The sequence below is a fragment of the Tursiops truncatus genome, chromosome 2 (genome assembly GCF_011762595.2).
Source record: "Tursiops truncatus isolate mTurTru1 chromosome 2, mTurTru1.mat.Y, whole genome shotgun sequence".
Lineage (NCBI taxonomy): Eukaryota > Metazoa > Chordata > Mammalia > Artiodactyla > Delphinidae > Tursiops > Tursiops truncatus.
In genome coordinates this window covers 67,712,116-67,732,842 of record NC_047035.1, presented here as the reverse complement: position 1 = coordinate 67,732,842, position 20,727 = coordinate 67,712,116, and the positions used below count along the sequence as shown (strand labels likewise).

The following is a 20,727-nucleotide window of genomic DNA, read 5'->3' as shown; positions in this document are numbered from 1 at the left end:
ACATAAAAAATAAGTTTCCATAATATATATGTGAAAAGTAGCACACATGTTCTGTTAGCTATCTTATTCATAACCTGATAACCTGTTAAATTATTAATCATATATTTTCTATTTTCCACTATAGGTTCAAGCAATAAATGCAGGAATGTTTTTCTTTAGGTGCACAGTATGCAATAATAGTGATATATTTCAGAAAGAGATGTTGAGAATGGGAATTCATATTCCTGAAAAGTGAGTAACATTTAGCCTTTTGATGAAAAGATGTTTTAAATATAGGATTTAATAACAATGGAAATAATCATTGATGTCTGATTAATTACTCATGGACAAGCAGCCATTTCAAACAGGGAAATGTAAAACCGTCCCCGCCACCTTTCCTCCTCCTCCCCAGATTGCTAGTTCTTGAGAACCAGGTCCTGACTTAAATGTCTCATTAGTTGTTTATAGTCTCTTAATAATTGTACACCTCACTTGTGTACAATATTGATTGATTGATTGATACACAAGTATAATAGGCTTCAAAATGGTATGTATAAATTATTTGAGAGAATCAAGATGTGGTTTAAAATGTATAAGAATTTTCTTAATACTTAAAGGTGAGGAATCCAGAAATATGGTACTAAACTTGAAATTCAAAAAATTGGAAGTGAAATATTAGGAAAAATGTAAGTTTCAGAAAATTTCTACTTAATTTTTCATTTAGCATTTGAAATTCACTGTGAGACTAATTAACTGTAGGATAAAATGACACTAAGGGATTTATATATTGAAGTGAATGATTAATCGTAAAAAGAACAAGTTTCATCCTTGTTCCTAAGTTTGTGAAGAGTTTATAGTTTTAGATTCATTATCAGTCCTTTTATGTAACATTTTAGGCCAAAGTATATTTTATATCTTGCTTCATTTACAGAGATGCATCTTGGGAATTAGAGGAAAATGCTTATCAAGAGCTTCTGCAGCACTATGAGCATTGTGATGTCCGAAGATGTCGTTGCAAAGAAGGGCGAGACTATAATGTGCCTGACAGGTATATGGGGAAGTTCAGTTGTGCTTAGTGTCCTTTTTTCTTTAACATCTTTATTGGAGTATAATTGCTTTACAGTGGTGTGTTAGTTTCTGCTTTATAACAAAGTGAATCAGTTATACATATACATATGTTCCCATATCTCTTCCCTCTTGCGTCTCCGTCTCTCCCACCCTCCCTATCCCACCCCTCTAGGTGGTCACAAAGCACTGAGCTGATCTCTCTGTGCTATGCGGCTGCTTCCCACTAGCTATCTAGCTTCCCACTAGCTATTTTACGTTTGGTAGTGTGTATATGTCCATGCCACTCTCTCACTTTGTCACAGCTTACCCTGCCACCTCCCCATATCCTCAAGTCCATTCTCTAGTAGGTCTGTGTCTTTATTCCCATCTTACCCCTAGGTTCTTCATGACATTTTCTTTTTTTCTTAGATTCCATATATATGTGTTAGCATATGGTATTTGTCTTTCTCTTTCTGACTTACTTCACTCTGTATGACAGACTCTAGGTCTATCCACCTCATTACAAATAGCGCAATTTCGTTTCTTTTTATGGATGGGTAATATTCCATTGTATATATGTGCCACATCTTCTTTATACATTCATCCGATGATGGACACTTAGGTTGCATCCATCTCCTGGCTATTGTAAATAGAGCTGCAATGAACATTTTGCTACATGACTTCTTTTGAACTATGGTTTTCTCAGGGTATATGCCCAGTAGTGGGATTGCTGGGTCATATGGTAGTTCTATTTGTAGTTTTTTAAGGAACCTCCATACTGTTCTCCATAGTGGCTGTACCAATTCACATTACCACCAGCAGTGCAAGAGTGTTCCCTTTTCTCCACACCCTCTCCAGCATTTATTGTTTCTAGATGTTTTTGTTTTGTTTTGTTTTTTGGTACACGGGCCTCTCACCGTTGTGACCTCTCCTGTTGCAGAGCACAGGCTCGGGACATGCAGGCTCAGCGGCCATGGCTCACGGGCCCAGCCGCTCCGCAGCATGTGGGATCTTCCCGGACCGGGGCATGAACCCGTGTCCCCTGCATTGGCAGGTGGACTCTCAACCACTGTGCCACCAGGGAAGCCCTGTTTCTAGATGTTTTGATGATGGCCATTCTGACTGGTGTGAGATGATATCTCATTGTAGTTTTGATTTGCATTTCTCTAGTGATTAATGATGTTGAGCATTCTTTCATGTGTTTGTTGGCAATCTGTATATCTTCTTTGGAGAAATGTCTATGTAGGTCTTCTGCCCATTTTTGGATTGGGTTGTTTGTTTTTTTGTTATTGAGCTGCATGAGCTGCTTGTAAATTTTGGAGATTAATTGTTTGTCACTTGCTTCATTTGCAAATATTTTCTCCCATTCTGAGGGCTGTCTTTTGGTCTTGTTTATGGTTTCCTTTGCTGTGCAAAAGCTTTGAAGTTTCATTAGGTCCCATTTGTTTATTTTTATTTCCATTTCTTTAGGAGGTGGGTCAAAAAGGATCTTGCTGTGATTTATGTCATAGAGTGTTCTGCCTATGTTTTCCTCTAAGAGTTTGATAGCTTCTGGCCTTACATTTAGGTCTTCAATCCATTTTGAGCTCATTTTTGTGTATGGTGTTAGGGAGTGTTCTAATCTCGTACTTTTACATGTACCTGTCCAGTTTTCCCAGCACCACTTATTGAAGAGGCTGTCCTTTCTCTACTGTACATTCCTGCCTCCTTTATCAAAGATAAGGTGACCATATGTGCATGGGTTTATATCTGGGCTTTCTATCCTGTTCATTGATCTTTCTGTTTTTGTGCCAGTACCATACTGTCATGATTACTGTAGCTTTGTAGTATAGACTGAAGTCAGGGAGCCTGATTCCTCCAGCTCCGTTTTCCGTTCTCAAGATTGCTTTGGCTATTCGGGGTCTTTTGTGTTTCCATACAAATTGTGAAATTTTTTGTTCTAGTTCTGTGAAAAATGCCAGCGGTAGTTTGATAGGGATTGCATTGAATCTGTAGATTGCGGAGTAGTGTCATTTTCACAGTGTTGATTCTTCCACTCCAAGAACATGGTATATCTCTCCATCTATTTGTATCATCTTTAATTTCTTTCATCAGGGTCTTATAATTTTCTGCATACAGGTCTTTTGTCACCTTAGGGGGGTTTATTCCTAGATATTTTATTCTTTTTGTTGCAATGGTAAATAGGAGTTTTTTCTTGATTTCACTTTCAGATTTTTCATCATTAGTATATAGGAATGCCATAGATTTCTGTGCATTGATTTTGTATCCTGCTACTTTACCAAATTCATTGATTAGCTCTAGTAGTTTTCTGGTAGCATCTGTAGGATTCTTTATGTATAGTATCATGTCATCTGCAAACAGTGACAGCTTTACTTCTTCTTTTCCGATTTGGATTCCTTTTATTTCCTCTTCTTCTCTGATTGCTGTGGCTAAAACTTCCAAAGCTATGTTGAATAAGAGTGGTGAGAGTGGGCAACCTTGTCTTGTTCCTGATCTTAGTGGAAATGGTTTCAGTTTTTCACCATTGAGGACAATGTTGGCTGTGGGTTTGTCATATATGGCCTTTATTATGTTGAGGAAAGTTCCCTCTATGCCTACTTTCTGCAGGGTTTTTATCATAAATGGGTGTTGAATTTTGTCAAAAGCTTTCTCTGCATCTATTGAGATGATCATATGTTTTTTCTCCTTCAATTTGTTAATATGGTTTATCACATTGATTGTTTTGTGTATATTGAAGAATCCTTGCATTCCTGGAATAAACCCCACTTGATCATGGTGTATGATCCTTTTAATGTGCTGTTGGATTCTGTCTGCTAGTATTTTGTTGAGGATTTTTGCTTCTATGTTCATCAGTGATATTGGCCTGTAGTTTCCTTTGTTTGTCACATCTTTGTCTGGTTTTGGTATCAGGGTGATGGTGGCCTTATAGAATGAGTTTGGGAGTGTTCCTCCCTCTGCTATATTTTGGAAGAGTTTGAGAAGGATAGGTGTTAGCTCTTCTCTAAATGTTTGATAGAATTCGCCTGTGAAGCCATCTGGTCCTGGGCTTCTGTTTGTTGGAAGATTTTTAATCACAGTTTCAATTTCAGTGCTTGTGATTGGTCTGTTAATATTTTCTATTTCTTCCTGATTTAGTCTTGGCAGGTTGTGTATTTCTAAGAATTTGTCCATTTCTTCCAGGTTGTCTGTTTTATTGGCATAGAGTTGCTTCTAGTAATCTCTCATGATCTTTTGTATTTCTACTAGTGTCCTTTTTTAAACCTTCAGCTTGAGAAAGTAGGTTTTCTATTTAGTGAAATGTACTTTTGCTCTTAGGATGTTAGAAATTTTAACTTGAGATGAGGTATATTTATTAAATGCATATTTATATCTGCTTACAGAAATTATTGCAGTTGGCATAATTGGAACTTTTGTGGTGTGTTTTCATGAGGCTCTGTTTTCTAGAGCTCTACTGTGGTAGCCAGTAACCACAGGTGGCTATTGAGCACTTGAAATGTGGCTATTCCAAATTGAGAGGTGTCGTAAGTGTAAAATACACACCGAAGATTTATATGTATCTTAGAGTACTAGGACTGCCATAACAAAATACCACAAACCAGGTGGCTTAAACAACAGAAATTTTTCTTCCCAGAAACCTAAAGGCCAGACGTCCAAGATAAAGGCATTGGCAGGTTTGATTTCTCTTGAAGCCTCTCTCCTTGGCTTGCACATGGCTCCCTTCCAGCTGTGTCCTTCTGTCTGTGCCTTAATCTTTTTTTATTAGGATACCAGTCATATTGGATTAGGACCCACGCATATGGCCTCATCTTAATTATCGCTTTAAAGGCCCTATCTCCAACTACAGTCACCTTGTGAAGTACTGGGTGTTAGGTCTTCAACATATGAATTCTGGGCATGACAGAATTCAGCCCATAACAATAAGAAAAAAAGACCTTAAAATATCTTGTTAATAATTTTTTAAATTGATTACCTGCCAAACAAAATGACTATATTTTGGAAATACTCAAATTTATTTCACCTGTTCCTTTTACCTTTTAAAATCTGGTTACTAGGAAAGTTTAAATTACATATATGATTTACATTATATTTCTATTGGATGACACTGTTCTAGAGGTTAAGAAACTAGGTTAATCTATCAGCGTTTGTTTTGGATCACTATAAGAAGGATTTGGCATTTGAAATTTATTGATTACTCTTTTGTAATATCCGTAGACGTTGACTATAATGTTAACAATCGTTTTTTGCCTTCTCTGTACACTATACTGTGTGGGGTATTAGAAATCAAGAGTATCTTTATTTTTTAAGATGCAGGATAAAAAGTAACAAATCTAATTTTGTTGAAATTTTGATAAATTTTTATCCCTGTTATGTAGTCTTAATTAATATGACAAACTTAAAGTGCTGAGCAGAATATTGGGAGCCTTATCTCTTATGGAAAGTGATTTGGCTAGGTGAGCTACAACTTATTTTGGAAGACTCAGCTGAAGTCTTGCAAGCTTTGGAAAGTTTCCCCTAAGAAGCTCTTACTATTCCTGATTCCCTGTTCTGGGCTGGATTTTCCCTTCATTGTGCTTGTTACAATAGAGTTGACAATATTTAAATTTGTCTTTGCCATTAGACTAAAGATTCATTAAGGGCGGAGGTCTCATTGAAGATGTCAAGTAATGTGTATTCTTGCCTAAGTTACTTGATCTGGTGACCCTGATTATTCATCTGTAAATACTAATAATACCCTGCTCAAGGGTTGTGCTGAGGTAGAGATGAAATTAATGTATATAAAGTGCTTTGTAGACAGTAAAGCACTTTACAGTTCTAAGAAGCAATATATTCATTAATAATGATATTTTCTAAATTCATTTTAGGCTATTTTGATTAACTAATATACATATTCCTTGTATACCTCTGGTCACCTAATCATTTGCTACCAAACTCCCTTTTCTTTCTGGCAACTACTTTGCCTTTTCTCCTAGGACACAGAATCCTGCTATCTGAATGCTTTCTTTGCAGTCTCACTCCCTCTCATCCTAGTGATAGGAAGGTAACTTGCTGAAAGGCAGCATGGTGGAGTGGTTAGGAGCATGGGTCTGAAGCCAGGTAAACTGGATTGGAAGCCTCACTCTGAGACTTACTAACAGTGTGAACTTGTTTGGGCAAGCAATTTACCCCTCTATGCTTTGGTTTCCTCTTCTTCAAAATGGAGGTAACTGGTTTTTCCAACCTTCTGAAATTTTTCCAACCTTCTGAAACTTTACATGTAAAGAGTGAGAACTGGGCCTGGTGTATAAGCACTCGTTAGCTGTCATCTTTCTTCCTCTTCATCATCAGTTGGCAGAACTATCTGGGGAAGAGAGGGAGACACAGAGAGGACATACCCCTACACACCCAAGTCCACACAGAGGGAGATTCGCCCACACCTACAAGAGGTGAAGTTATGCAGCTAAGTCTCTTATCACCCACATATCCACACACTCAGGGAGTATATCCATTTCTGTACAGACGGACGTATTCATAACCAAACAAAGAGGAGGCTGCACGCTATAACCCACACCCGTACAGAAAATGTGAATGCTGACTGGTACATGTCACACAACACAGTGGGGAAACATTGGGAGTGGGGGATTGAGGGGAAAAGATGAGAGAGAATATGAATGCGGATCACGTAGTAAGTCTGGATCCTGTTGAGCTGCACAGTACTTGGGGTGTCTGAGCAAGCTTATTATAGGAAATAATTCCTCACCTTGAATGGGAAAGATAGTATTTTAGGTAAGATAATGTATTTACTGAATGCTTCTTCCATATCAGACATACTTTGGGTATATGTGCATGTACATGCTGATATTTAGTTTAGTATTTTAAGATAGAGAATGTTTAAAGGAGGAAGTTACAAACATAATAAATGAAATGGGGGGGAAAAACAACTTTAGGAAAAAGTAATGCAGTATCAAAGCAGATAATTTATTTTCCTTCCTTGGGTAAAAGGGTTGGCTGTGTGTGTGAGGTGGACAGTGAGGTGTGCAGTGGTGCTGATGGTCGGAATTAGACTAAGTTAATACCACATGGAAATAATCTGCTTCTCTTTATGTCCTCAGCAAATGGGAAATAAAGCGCTGTCAGTGTTGTGGTTCTCGCGGAACACATCTAGCCTGTTCCTCACTACAATCATGGGAACAAAATTGGGAATGTTTGGAATGTAGAGGTATTCTTTACAATTCAGGTAATATTTTGTGATTTTGAATAAAGATGTTTTTATTTAAATGCATATTATTCAAAAGTTTCTACCTATATTCCTATTATACTAACATTGGGTTTTAAATCTGTAGGCGATTTCCAAAAAGCCAAAAAACACACATTACCCAGCACTAATGTGGGAATAACTGATTGTTTGTTGGAGGAATCTTCACCTAAATTACCCAGACAGTCTCCTGGAGCCCAGCGTGAAGACCTGCTGAGGTGTGTATTTTGAATTGGAGAAAAATATAAAACTCTGTTTTGAGAAAATTAGAACAGGAAGTAGCTATATACATTTAGAGTATTAGCTGTTCTCAGAGTAGTTTGGAAGGGTATTTTTCAAACTGCAGTCCCTAATTTGATGTAGAAAGAGGATCCTTGGACATTGCCCCTAACAGGATTATTTTGAGTACATTAATTCCAATTACAGATGGAGAAACTGAGGCAGGGAATAATTGAGTTAGTCCAGATAATTGTCTGGAGGTCTTGTTAGGGCACTGGTTGCCTGGCCTCATGCTCAGATGTTCTGATTCTGTTTATCTGCTGCGGAGCTTAAGAAGCTGCGTTTCTAACAAGTTTCCAGGTGCGGCAGCTGCTGCTGTTGCTGGTCTGGGGCCACACTTTGAGAATTAATAGTGTAAACTGAAAAGTACTATTTAAAGGAGTGTGAATTCTGCTTAAAATATGTAATCTCTTAAAAATATAGTTCTCTCATACAGTGAGCAGAGATTACATTTGCTCTATCTTTAAAGGATCTAGTGAACATGAAATAAGATGCAGTTAAAAGCAGAAACTAACACACCATTGTAAAGCAATTATACTCCAATAAAGATGTTAGGAAAAAAAAAAAAGATGCAGTTAAGCAAGTATGTCCAGGGAGGTAAGAGTTTGAGCTTTTGACTCTTATACCTAAATCCAGTGAATTGTATAACATTAGATGATTTTAATTTGGTAAAAGATTGGGTAGAAGGAATCAAGAATTTAGAACTAAGGTTATCAAATAACTTTTTTGTTCCACTGGCGGCCATTGTTTGCTTTTGGGTGGGAGTTGGGGAAGAACTTCTTTCTATTCTTTTTTTATTTGGCTGTGTAACTGCTGTGACACCTAAAGTACTTTAGAGTACTTACCTCTATGTTTAAATTCATGTTTTATAGGCAAGGCAGCAAATTTAGAAGAGATATTTCAACTCTAATAATAGAGCTAGGATTCCAAATTAAAAAAAAAGCTAAAAGATTATTTATCAACAAAGCCAATATCTGGAATAGTGCCTTAGATGGATTCAGAAATCACAACTTTAATCCTTCATATACAATTGAAATAGCATATGTTAATGAAAATGATCATTTTGGAAAAGAGCAGCCTGGATCAAAGCAAGAATTCCTAAGTCTCTTAATGCAGCAACTTGAGAACTCACCATTGTTTGAAGGGTCCTTGTCAAAGAACTTGTCTCTCAATTCTCAAGGTAACTATTTTATTATTGTACATACTGAATATACCATGTATTAAGAAAGAGATAGCAGGTTAGAATTGATACTCAATACCTGTCAAAATGTATAATCACTTTGTTACTAAAATAATGATAGAATCACAGAAAAGGGGGGAAGTGATGTTTTTTAAAATAAATTTTGTAGTGAAACATTTTTTATTTTAGAATATCCTTAATTTCTTTATAGCAAAATCCTACTTAAAGTGATTCTATAATTAAGTATAACTTCTGAAAAATGTACTTAATTTTAATTCATTTGAATAGAGTGGCCAAATTGGATGAATGAGTTTTTGAGCTCTTCTTGTTCATATATTTGAAATTTGCAGTTGGCATGTTTCTTCACAACCTAGGATTTTTATAACATAATTTTTTGGTTCACATATAACAGATTTTTAGCATACTTTTGCTTTCAAGAGTTTTTTTTATTTATTTAACAGAATTATTTATATGATACTTTTCTGTCTTTACTTCTGGTAAGGAATTAATGTGATTAAAACAGGCATCTCAAAACACTGGTTAATTCTAGCATTCTTTTTTTCGGAGCTTTTATAACCGCTTTTGCTGTAATAGGAATTTGAGAGAGAGTGAGAAGACATATCATCCCATTTGACTTCCTTCTATGTTTTCTTTAGAACTTCCTCACCATTGCCTGAAGTATCATTGAAATAATTGAGAAACTACCAAGGATCATTAGTACTATGTATAGTACACACAGTTTAATGCTACACTCCCTTTAAAAAAAAACAAAAACGCTCCAAGTAATCAGTATGTTATTAATTCATGGCAGTTTTGGTACAGTGGAGAGAGTACATGGAATTTAAGTCACAAAATCTGAGTTCAGTTTGTACACATCTACTTCAGTAGCTTTATTTCCCTAGATTAATTGCATAGCCCCTCTGGATCTCAGTTTCTTCATCTGTAAGATGTGACTACTAATATGTAGTATATAAGGTTATTGTTGAGGAGATTTTATTATTATTTCAGGTATTGTTAATGTTACTTATTAATAAATTACTTTTAATTTTTAGAAAAAATAAAGGAAAATTTACATAATATCTTTTTGAGTTATCGAAGTAGCTAAAACATTTTTAATGACACATTGAAAAATATTGTGATGATATGGTAAGATAGCATATAGTGTTGAGAGTTAATTTGTACCATTTTGTATATCAACAACCTTAAAATTGTTCATATCCTTTGAACCACTAATACCGTATGTAGGAATCTATCCTAATAATCAAAGATATATAAACAAGAATGTGTAAATAGATTTTGACTGTAACATTGTGTCTCATGTAGTTGAAACTGGGCTAGCCAGTAATAAGGGGGTGGTTTACATTGCAGCACATCTGTAAATTAGTTTGAATGCATTCATCAACTGTATATTTGAATAATTTCAAGTAATATTTTAAAAATTTATAATACAGTAAGTGGAAAAAGACAGAAGTCAAGCTATTTATGTATATATTTATATGCATATGAGACATATTATAAATACACCAAAGTGTGTACACTGGTTATTATGGTGGTAGGATTATAGGTGATTTTATAAAAAGACTTTCTGTATTTACATATTTTTCTATAATAGATTGTTACTTTGAATTCAGAAAAAAATTTGTAAAATTGTATATTTTGGTTGAAATTTATATTTTATACATTATTATACCTTCTATGAATTAGGTTATTATACATTTGTCTAAAGCTTGGATTTTAAAATTTATTATATATGTATTAATTACATATGATGGTTATATAATAATAAAAGAAGTGTATTTGATATATTTTATCTGTATTTACAGCTCTGAAAGAGAATCTTTACTATGAAGCTGGCAAAATGCTTGCCATTTCTTTGGTTCATGGTGGTCCTTCACCTGGTTTCTTTTCTAAAACCTTATTTAACTGCCTTGTTTATGGACCAGAAAGTACCCAACCAATTTTAGACGATGTCTCAGACTTTGATGTGGCACAGATTATAATCAGGGTAAGAAATGTACCTGTTTGTTCAGATGTAGACTATGTTCTAGGTGTATTTGAATATAAATGATGGATCTGCAATAGAATAATACTCTTTGTGGAGTAGTTAAAGGGTGTCATTATTTTTGTTTACCAACAAAGTTAACAACCATTTAATAGACAGATGTAAAGGGCAGGCAGCTAGAGATCAAAGTGCCATGTTTAATGTTGATAAAACCAGTTGGATAATGTGACTTAGATCTGTGGTCAGAATGGCTTGCTAACACTCCTCAGAACTAGGTGGATTTATCTGCCCTGCCAGGGACAACATAAGGCAGGTTCCTTGTTGCATGCTCAAGAGCAGATGAAAGTGCACTTTCCTATCGTCAGGTGGAGCTGAAGAAAGGATGGTTACCAGCAGAAAATTTATCCTTCCTCCTACAGGGAGATATGAGTGATGGGTGGAGAGAAAGACCAGGCTGAATTTCTTCTCTGTGGAAACAGTTGGGGAGACTCAGCGTTCCTCCCCTCAAAATATTACCATGGGCTTCCCTGGTGGCGCAGTGGTTGAGAGTCCGCCTGCCAATGCAGGGGACACGGGTTCGTGCCCCGCGTCCGGGAAGATCCCACATGCCGCAGAGTGGCTGGGCCCGTGAGCCGTGGCCGCTGAGCCTGCGCGTCCAGAGCCTGTGCGTCCGGAGCCTGTGCTCCACAACGAGAGAGGCCACAAACAGTGAGAGGCCCGCGTACCGCAAAAAAAAAAAAAAAAATAGTTACCATTTATTAAGCCCTGTACTACACATGTTATCCGTACAAACTCAGTTTACTTATCATAAGTAACATTGCCCAAGTGTTACTGATTTAGAAAGTAATGAAACAGTTGAGACAATGAAATCCAATTCAACTTTTCTTCCCTTAACTTGTCCCATACTTAAGCCTACTCTATCCATTGTCTCAGTTAATAGGCAGTATAGTTTAATGGTTAAAAACAAATGCTCAGAAGTCAGATTTTAGTTTGAAATAACTGATATAAGCTATGTGACCTTGGGCATGTTGGGTTAATCTTGTTAAACCTCAAGTTTCTAAACCAGAAAGTAAGAAACCTGGAAATGTGTATTTTGCCCAAGACTCCTCATTCTAAAATGGTATTTTAAACTGACCCTTTAACCCTTCAATTTATTTTTTCTTTTCTCCTCTTTATGAGAAAAAATGTACTTTAACTTCATTGTTTCCACTTCCTCTTTCCTACACTCATTTAACTTACAGTCAGACCTCTGTTCCCACCACTACTCTTCTGAGTTAGCTAGTTCATTGCTGATATGCAGGGATCTAAATCTCCACATGCAAAGGCCTTTCTTTTCTAATTCCTCATCTCCTCTGACTTCTGCAACCACCACTGTATTTGAATTCATCTCTATTGTTTTCTTTAATATCTACTCCCTCCTACTTTTGACTATTACTGTCTTTTTTAATGCTTCTTCTTCCTACCCCTAAAACTTAGGTAATTTTCAGTGTTGTCTTAACAGTCCTCCTTCTATACTATTTGGAAAGAGTCTCCTCATCTATAACCTTTCTGATGATTTCCAGACCTGTATTTTTGAGCCCCTAGATGTTTATATCCAGATAAGATCTGGGTCTTCCTACCAAATTGAGCACAGCATGTTTAGGACAGAAATAATTTTTTGCCCAGAATTTGGTTTTTTGCCTGATTTTCCTTTTCTTTTCAAGAGATTTATTTCCAAGTTATTCTGGAGACAGGGTTGTTTTCATTCTTCCATACTCCATTTATCAGTTTGTGTCAAGTCATCCGTCTCTAACAGTGGCCTTTCCTTCTTATTTCTAGTATGCTTACTATACCAAACTCAGGTTATATCTAAGTTTAAACAATTAAGATATTATTCTAATCATCTTCTTCAGGATGATTCTTTCACAAGTACAGGTTTGACCACATTGCTTTCTTCCTCAGGAATCCTAATGGATTCTCATTGCCTATTGAATGGAGTTCGAGTTCTTCATTAGGGCACTTGGAGCTCTCCTCATGGCTTTACTAACTCCAGACTCCTAGCCAGTGTTCCTTCACTGATTTAGTCAACAGATACATATATCTACAAGGTGCTATGTACCCCATATGGTTTTTTGTTTGTTTTTATTATTTATTTGGTTCTGCCAGGTCTTAGTTGTGGCAGGTGGGCTCCTTAGTTGCAGCTGGTGGGCTCCTTAGTTGTGGCATGCGAACTCTTAGTTGCGACATGCATGTGGGATCTAGTTCCCTGACCAGGGATCGAACCCAGACCCCCTGCACTGGGAACGCGGAATCTTAACTACTGTGCCACCAGGGAAGTCCCTGTTTCCCATACTGTTTTATCACTGAAGATAAAGTAGTGAACCAAACAAAGCCCCTGCCTTCTTGGAATTTACATATTAGAGGAACGACAAGATAAATAAATATATAATATACTGTCATGTAGTAAAATATATTATAAAAATAGAACAGAATAAGAGGAAGGATATCTTTTCCAAGATAATGCTTGGGGTATAGTAAGTTAAAGCATAGGCTAAGCTTCTGTAACAAAGAGACCCAAAAGACAATGGCTCAAAAAAGGCAGATATTTATTTTTTTCTAAAATCTAGATTTTAGAGTAGGAGTTGGCAAACTATAGCTGTAGGCCAAGTCTTGCCTGCTGCCTTTTTAAAGTTTTATTGGAACACAAACACACCCATTTGTTATGTGTCTGTGACTGCTTTTACACTACAGTGGTGGAGTTTAGTAGTTGTGACAAGCACCATATGGCCCACAAAGCATAAAATGCTATCTGGCCTTTACAGAAATGGCTCCTGTTTTAAGGTACAGTTGTGATACACAAAGTCACCCAGAGAATTGGATTCCTTCCTCTTGTTGTGTAGTCATTTAGGATATTGTCTTCATAGCTGAAGCTTGCTGTACAGGGAGAAAGTGGAAGTAGAGTGCAGGGAAATTTGACACATTTTCACTCATGTCCCATTGGACAGCTCTTAGTCACATAAGGCCACACTAGCTTTAAGGTAAGTTTGGCTATATGCCTAGCTAAAACTTAGGGTGATGGGTTTGGGAGGACGAGAACATATACGCAACTATTAGAGTGTGAAGGTAGTTTGAACAGGGTAGTCAGGAAAAACTTCTGAGGTCACAGGAGAGATCTGAAATAAATGAGGGAATCATGTAAATACCTGGAAGAAGAGTTTTTTGGAAGAAAGAAATAGCAAGGAGATTGTCCATTCAAATGGACTTTGCCTCCTAATTTTATCTTTCTCCCTCTGTAACTTTGTTCAAGAGCTAACCTATGTGAAAGTGTCTGGCACATAAATGGTTAAGTATATCTTTGTTTATGTTGTTCCCTCAAATACTCTTGAGTGTATCCATTTTTTTAAATCTCAGCTATTCTTTCTTTCATGAAATCTCTGCAGGTCCTCTTTCTTGCCTCTCTAGTGCTATGTAACTGTTCTATATCAGTTACCGCCTTTTATGGAAGTAATTTCCTATATTAAAGTGGCATTATAGTCTAGATTTCTTAAAACCTAGGTTTTGGCAGAAATATACAGTATTTATTAAACTGGATTATCAGACATTTATTCTAGGAAAATAATTCTTAGTATACTTTCACTTCACCCAGGTGTACTCAAGAATTGAGTATAAAGTAATGTGTCATTTGAAATGTAAATATCTTTCACAAGTAAATGAGTAAACTGGGTGTATTTTCTTCTTCATTACAGATAAATACTGCAGCAACTGTGGCTGACTTAAACTCTTTACTAAATGAATATTATAACTACCTAGAGCTTATTGGATGCCTAAGACTTATAACATCATTAAGTGATAAATATAGGTTGGCAAAAGACATACTTGTTTATCATGTAATTAAGAGAGTCCAAGCACCTTTTGAAAGGTAAGTTGTTCATATGTTAAGGATTCTCTCAAATTACATGTTTAAAGTGGTTAATTGTCTTACAATGTGAGATATATTTGATAAAATGTAAATGCTATTTTAAACTAATGCTTTCAAACTAACCTCTTAAGGATGAATACTGTTCTTACATTCTACACAGAATTGCTTAAATGTGTACTGTTTAGGTAGGAAAAGTAATCGTTATCTCAATTTATAATTAATTTTTCTAAATAAAAATTATTTTTATGTTCTCACACGCTGCTGTTCTTTTAATAGTGGGAAACCTAAAATATATATGAAAGTAGGCAGAGTGATACACCATGTAATCACCACCCAGATCTAACAGTTATCAAGCAACCAGTGGCCAGTCTCATTTAGCTAGCCTTCCCTTGTTACTGACTCCAGTTTTATTTTCAAGCAAATTTTAAAATTTCAGTATCATTAATCTATGTATTTAATGTATTCAAAACTGTTATAGTTGGCTATCCTTACTGAAGTTAAGATTGTCTCATCTTTAACCAGTATAAACCTCTTTATGTTGTTTCTTTTGAGTTCTTTTGATGTTGACCCTTAATGGTCTTTGATAGCCTTCTTGCTATATGGTATGACAAGGTGTTTCATGCTCCTTTTGTACATTCTGGCCTAATGAGCTTTGTTTCTTTGAATGGGAAATGGTATTTCAAATCCACAATCTGGATGCTAGGGATGCTTGTTTTTGCCACGTTGGTCATAGTTTCTAGGCCTTTTCAGTGGACTAAAAGAAGAAATATAGGGGTTTTTTGTTGGGTTTTTTTTTATTTTTTTAAGATAAAATACATCATAGGTTTCTACTGATACTTCAGATTCACTACTACAAGATTTTTGACTTTTCCTTTGTCCCATGTTCATAATCCCAGTTCTCAAAGACATTGATGAATTAGAGCATGAAGTAATTCCTTGATTTAATCCACATTTCGTAAATAATAGTCACAGAATGATAATGCCAACATTATCATCAGTAACATAACATTATTGAAAATAGGTTAAACTTGTTTTTCTATTTCTTTTTGTTCTAGGGCTATGCAGTCAAATTACTGTGTTTTAAAGTCATTTGGCATAGTTATTTTCTTTGTTGTTATATTACTAACTGGGTATACATTTTATTTTCATTTTTATCTTATTTTTTCTTTTTATTGACTTTTATTAAAGTTTGATTTTATTTTAAAATTATATAAAATGTTTGCATGATTCCAAAGTCAAATCTATAATGATAGTACATTGAAAGGACTCAGTTCTGTCATACAGATTATGTTAAGATAAGTATAGCTCTCATCCTTATCACACCTACCTTCCATCCCCTATGAAGTAATTATTTTAGTGGCTTTTACTGTTTATCCTTCCATTATTTTTTTTAACTGATAGCAGATAAATATATGAGTATATGTGTGTGTGTATATTCATTTCTTTTATTACATAAATAGTAACATACCATCCACCCTTTTTCCTCCTCATTTTTTACTTGACAGTATATGGTCCTTATTCCTTTTTTAGAGCTCTACAGAACTAAAGCACTCTTCCAAATTAAAATTTAATATGATATCATAAGCTTAAACAGTTGTAAAGGATATAATTTCCAATATATATATATATTTTAAATAAATTTATTTATTTATTTATTTTTGGCTGCATTGGGTCCTCATTGCTGCACGCGGGCTTTCTCTGGCTGTGGCAAACGGGGGCTACTCTTCGTTGCAGTGTGCGGGCCTGTCATTGCGGTGGCTTCTTTTGTTGTGGAGCATGGGCTGTAGGCGCGCGGGCCTCAGCGGTTGCTGTGCACGGGCTCGGCAGTTGTAGCTCGTGGGCTCTAGAACACAGGCTCAGCAGTTGTAGCACACAGGCCCAGCTACTCCACAGCAATGTGGGATCTTCCCAGACCAGGGCTCGAACCCATGTCCCCTGCATTGGCAGGTGGACTCTTAACCACTGAGCCACCAGGGAAGCCCTCCAATGTATTTTTAATACTGTAATTAAAGTAACACTGTTACATAACTGTTTAAAATGTATCCAGTGTCTGACTATAAGACTCTTACATAGCAAAATTTTCTTACAGTTAGAATTACCATTCATAATTATGATTAATACATAGAATAATCCAAACATATTATAAATTTTGATAGTTATTTAAAAACTTATTTGAAATGTATCTCTTAATGACATAGATGTACAAAATATTTTTTTCCCAAGGAATTCATATGTCTACAGATGGATTTTTTCTCATTGCTAAGTTAGATAATTCATTGCTGTTTGTTTATTTTGTGTGTGTGTGTGTGTTTATAGGTATGAGTAGTCTAGTTGTCAGGAAAGGCTTCCCTATCTGTATAAGTGGTGTTTAAATTAAACCCTGATTTATAAATAGGAGTTAGGCAGATCAAGATGAAGAGGGCAAGAGAAAAGAAGCTGAAGACTGATCCCTCCTTTTATGTGAAAGATAAATCATATAGCAAAAAACAATATTTTAAAGCTCAAGAGTCCTGTAGATGTCAGAAATAACAAGGAAATCAAAAGCCATAGTACCTCTTTATTCCCGCCCTGCAACTAGGTTCATCATGGGGTAGGAGGGCGAAGTTGGGGGGAAGTGAGAGTAGCATCGACATATATACACTACCGAATGTAAAATAATTGGCTGGTGGGAAGCTGCAGCATAGTACAGGGAGATTGGCTCAGTGCTTTGAGATGACCTAGAGGGGTGGGATAAGGAGGATGGGAGGGAGGCTCAAGAGGGAGAGGATATGGGGACATGTGTATGCACATGGCTGATTCACTTTGTTGTGCAACAGAAACTAACACAGTATTGTGAAGTAATTATGCTCCAGTAAAGATCTATTAAAAACAAAAAAGCCATGGTACCCTAAATGTCATATGAAATCAGAACCCTCAGTTTGCCCCAAACTTGGGTTTGGCATTCTGAATGGACCCCAATCTGAACCAAAGACATTAACAAAGTAATTGGTCTTAGGATTCGTAGTACTTACAGAGTGCCAGGCAAAAGCAAATACGTAACAGTGTTTAGGGAAATTTCTACAGCCTGAGCCTGATGGGAATGCTAAAGTTACATTGCTAAAGAAGAGGAGGTTCCAATAAAAGACAAAACACAACCATCCTAAACAGCAAGTATTGGGAATAGCACATCAAGGATTTAAATAACAGGACAAACTGAGACATAAAAAGTTATTACAGTGATTTAAAAGAAAAAAAAACCCAAACATAAAATGTGAAATGAATCAAATAGTGCTTCTAAGTTGAAAAATGATCATAGACTTCCAGTTGTGGATAACGTGGAATAGACACTCTTCTCTCTATCCTTCCTGATAAGCACAGTTAAAAACCCTGAACAGTGTTTATAAAACAAACTTAAGACTTTTGAGAGGTAGAGAGATGAAAGCAGACCAGCTGGGGATCTCAGCAAGGACACAGCTTAGAGAAGTCTAGACATTCTTATTTGAAGGAAAACTAAACGATTTGTCACCAGCAGATCTACCCTAAAAGAATGCCTATGGGAATTTTTTGAAATAGAAAGCAAATTATTAAAGGTAGAATCTTGTAACATCAGGAAGGAAGAAAGAATAATGAAAAGAATAAAAGCATGTCTCCTCTTGTGTCTACTAAATTATGTTTGATGGCTGAGGCAAAAATTATAACATTCTCTAATGTGATTCATAATGTATATAAAAGAAATACTTAGGAAATTATAAACAGCAAAAGGCAAAGGGACATGAAGGGAAGTAATGTTTCTATACTTGAACTGATAAAATGTTGGCAGCAGTAAATTATTACATTTTTAAAAAAATCTTCACATAGAAATACACTCAAAACACTATAGATAAAAATGGAATCCAAAAAAATAAGCAACCAACAGAAAAACAAGGAAAACGAAACAGAAACAAAAATGATCATGGAAATGAAACTTGGTGGTTGTTAAATGCTAGGCCATTGAAGAGAAAGAGAGAGAAAAGGACTGAAACAAGAAATGTCATGAAAGTTAGAATAAGAGCACCCACACATATATTTGACAAAAGAGACAGAGGCTGGGCAATATTATAGAAAATGCTGCTTGAGAAGTTCTTCAGGTTCACAGGGCTTACCATGCTGAAGTATAGTGTACTTTGTGATGAAATTGTGTTCTGAGCAAAAAGACATTATTGTAAAAATGAGCATCAATTATATTGGACGCCTTTTTTTCAGTGACATCAACGTTGAAAACAGACAGCCAAGATAGTAACTTCACAGAGCTAGTTACGTTATCATTCAAGAGAGAGGAGGAAATAAAGACATTTTGAGACAGGTTTACTTCTTTCCTGGAGAGATTAATAAAATACCTACTTAAGGAAGAAAGAAATTGGACCCAGAAGGACAAAGTAAGATACAAGCACCAGGAGTAAGCAAAGAAATGAAAAAACCTGAATAAATAAAAACAAGCATTGGCCATTTAAAAGACAACTAAATTTTGGTAAGAAATGGTTAAAATAATTAAAATACTAGCTAAAGGTTCATCTGTAAGAAGAGAATGGACATTGTATTTATTGTTTTAAGGAACTTGTATTCTTGAGGTAGTAGTGGGGAAGCATTAATTACCTTAAGATTGTTAAGCCAAGTATGTATATTTTAAGGGAAAACTCTAAAATAACAGGAATAGAGTGTGTAACTTCCAAACCAGTTTGATGGGGGTGGGGATAGAAATAAAGAAAACATATTTAATCATATAGTGAACAGAAAAAGAGGGATGAAAACAAGCAAGGGAAAACACATGCTCAAAGAAAACATAAGATAGAAAACATATAGGTAATTATATTACATGTAAATAGCTTATATTCGTATTTAAAAAACAGAGGATCTTAAATTGCATTGCAAATAAATGACTTTAAAGCAAAAAAAGAGAGAAAGAAATTCTAATAATCTTTTTAAAAAGCCTTGTCCTTAAATGACCCTAATAGTGTTAAAAAGAACAAATTCTTTAGGATTCAGCAGTCTTGAATATATTTGTATCTAGCAACATGGCCTCAAAATTTACTAACAGTTCTGAGGATTGTTTATGAAAGGAAGCAAGGCAGGTAGAACATCAAAAAAAAAAATCTTGCTTTAGTGCACTCCACTAATAGATTAAAAGAGAAAAATCAAACAATCTTCATACAGTTATACATGCAAAAAAAGCAATTGCTACATTTAAACATTTATACATAATTTTAAGCTAACAATTTGAAATATCCTTATAAAGATTAGCTAGTAAAGATTCAGCAAACATTATCCTTAATGAAGTGTGATAGACGTTCCTCTTAAGGCCATGACAAGCCTGGGATACATATAATTACCCCCTTCATTTCTACAATATGCTGGAGGTCCTAGTAGAGCAACAAGACTAAATGAATAAGTGAGTGTTATTAAGGATTGGAAGAATTAAAATTATCATTGGTAGTCTAGATGACTGTCCAACTAAAATAATCTTAGAACTGCTTCTGTAAAGAGTGTAGCAAGGTTACAAGAGGTAAAGGACACTAACAGGGAGGTGTGCAAGTGAGAAGGAATGGTAACGAAAGAAATTTGTTAATTTTAGAGTAAACACTGATTGTACAAAAAATTAATGTTTACTTTGGGGATTTATGATACAAGGTGGAACAAAATGTTTAAGTAGCATAGGAAGAGAGAGCTACCAGAGTTGCAAGTGTTCTAAGGTCTTTGTATTGTTCAGGAAGAGGGTAAATACCTGATTCACTTTAGATTTCAAATATGCCGATTAAAATTTTGAGGTAACCATTTAAAAAATAAGAATTAGTATAACTTTTTAAATAGAAGGTAAATTGGAATTTTGTTTTAAAAATACAAAAATCGGCAGGAAGGAATAAAAAATTTTTTTGTAATTCAGTACAGTTGCCCAAAATAAAGTGACAGAACTAGTTTCCTAAATGTAGTAATAACTATTACTATATAACAATTAGAAAAAATTACTCTCAAAAAAGCAAATTGCAGAAAAATAAGTATACAGTATGGTACCATTATTGGAAAGTTTCAAAACAAGCAAACCAATGCTAGTTATTTTTTAGGGATACATATATAGTGAAACTAAAATGAAATGCAGG

At 35.4% G+C, this 20,727-nt stretch overlaps 1 protein-coding gene across 12 annotated transcripts in view; it reads left to right on the top strand.

Moving 5' to 3' along the window:
* The window catches only part of G2E3 (G2/M-phase specific E3 ubiquitin protein ligase), a 65,612-nt gene that overhangs the window by 38,750 nt on the left and 6,135 nt on the right, over positions 1–20,727 (top strand). For 9 of the 12 annotated variants that reach the window (XM_019924101.3, XM_019924099.3, XM_019924100.3 and 6 more), the window contains 7 exons: positions 125–231; positions 911–1,027; positions 7,116–7,240; positions 7,347–7,476; positions 8,410–8,717; positions 10,541–10,722; positions 14,445–14,617. In XM_019924101.3, coding sequence (XP_019779660.1) covers positions 125–231; positions 911–1,027; positions 7,116–7,240; positions 7,347–7,476; positions 8,410–8,717; positions 10,541–10,722; positions 14,445–14,617 — 1,142 coding nt within the window. Of the gene's footprint in view, positions 1–124; positions 232–910; positions 1,028–7,115; positions 7,241–7,346; positions 7,477–8,409; positions 8,718–10,540; positions 10,723–14,444; positions 14,618–18,838; positions 19,104–20,727 lie in introns of all 12 variants that reach the window. The other 3 variants (XR_002174119.3, XR_002174118.3, XM_019924104.3) reach the window with 2 other exon arrangements.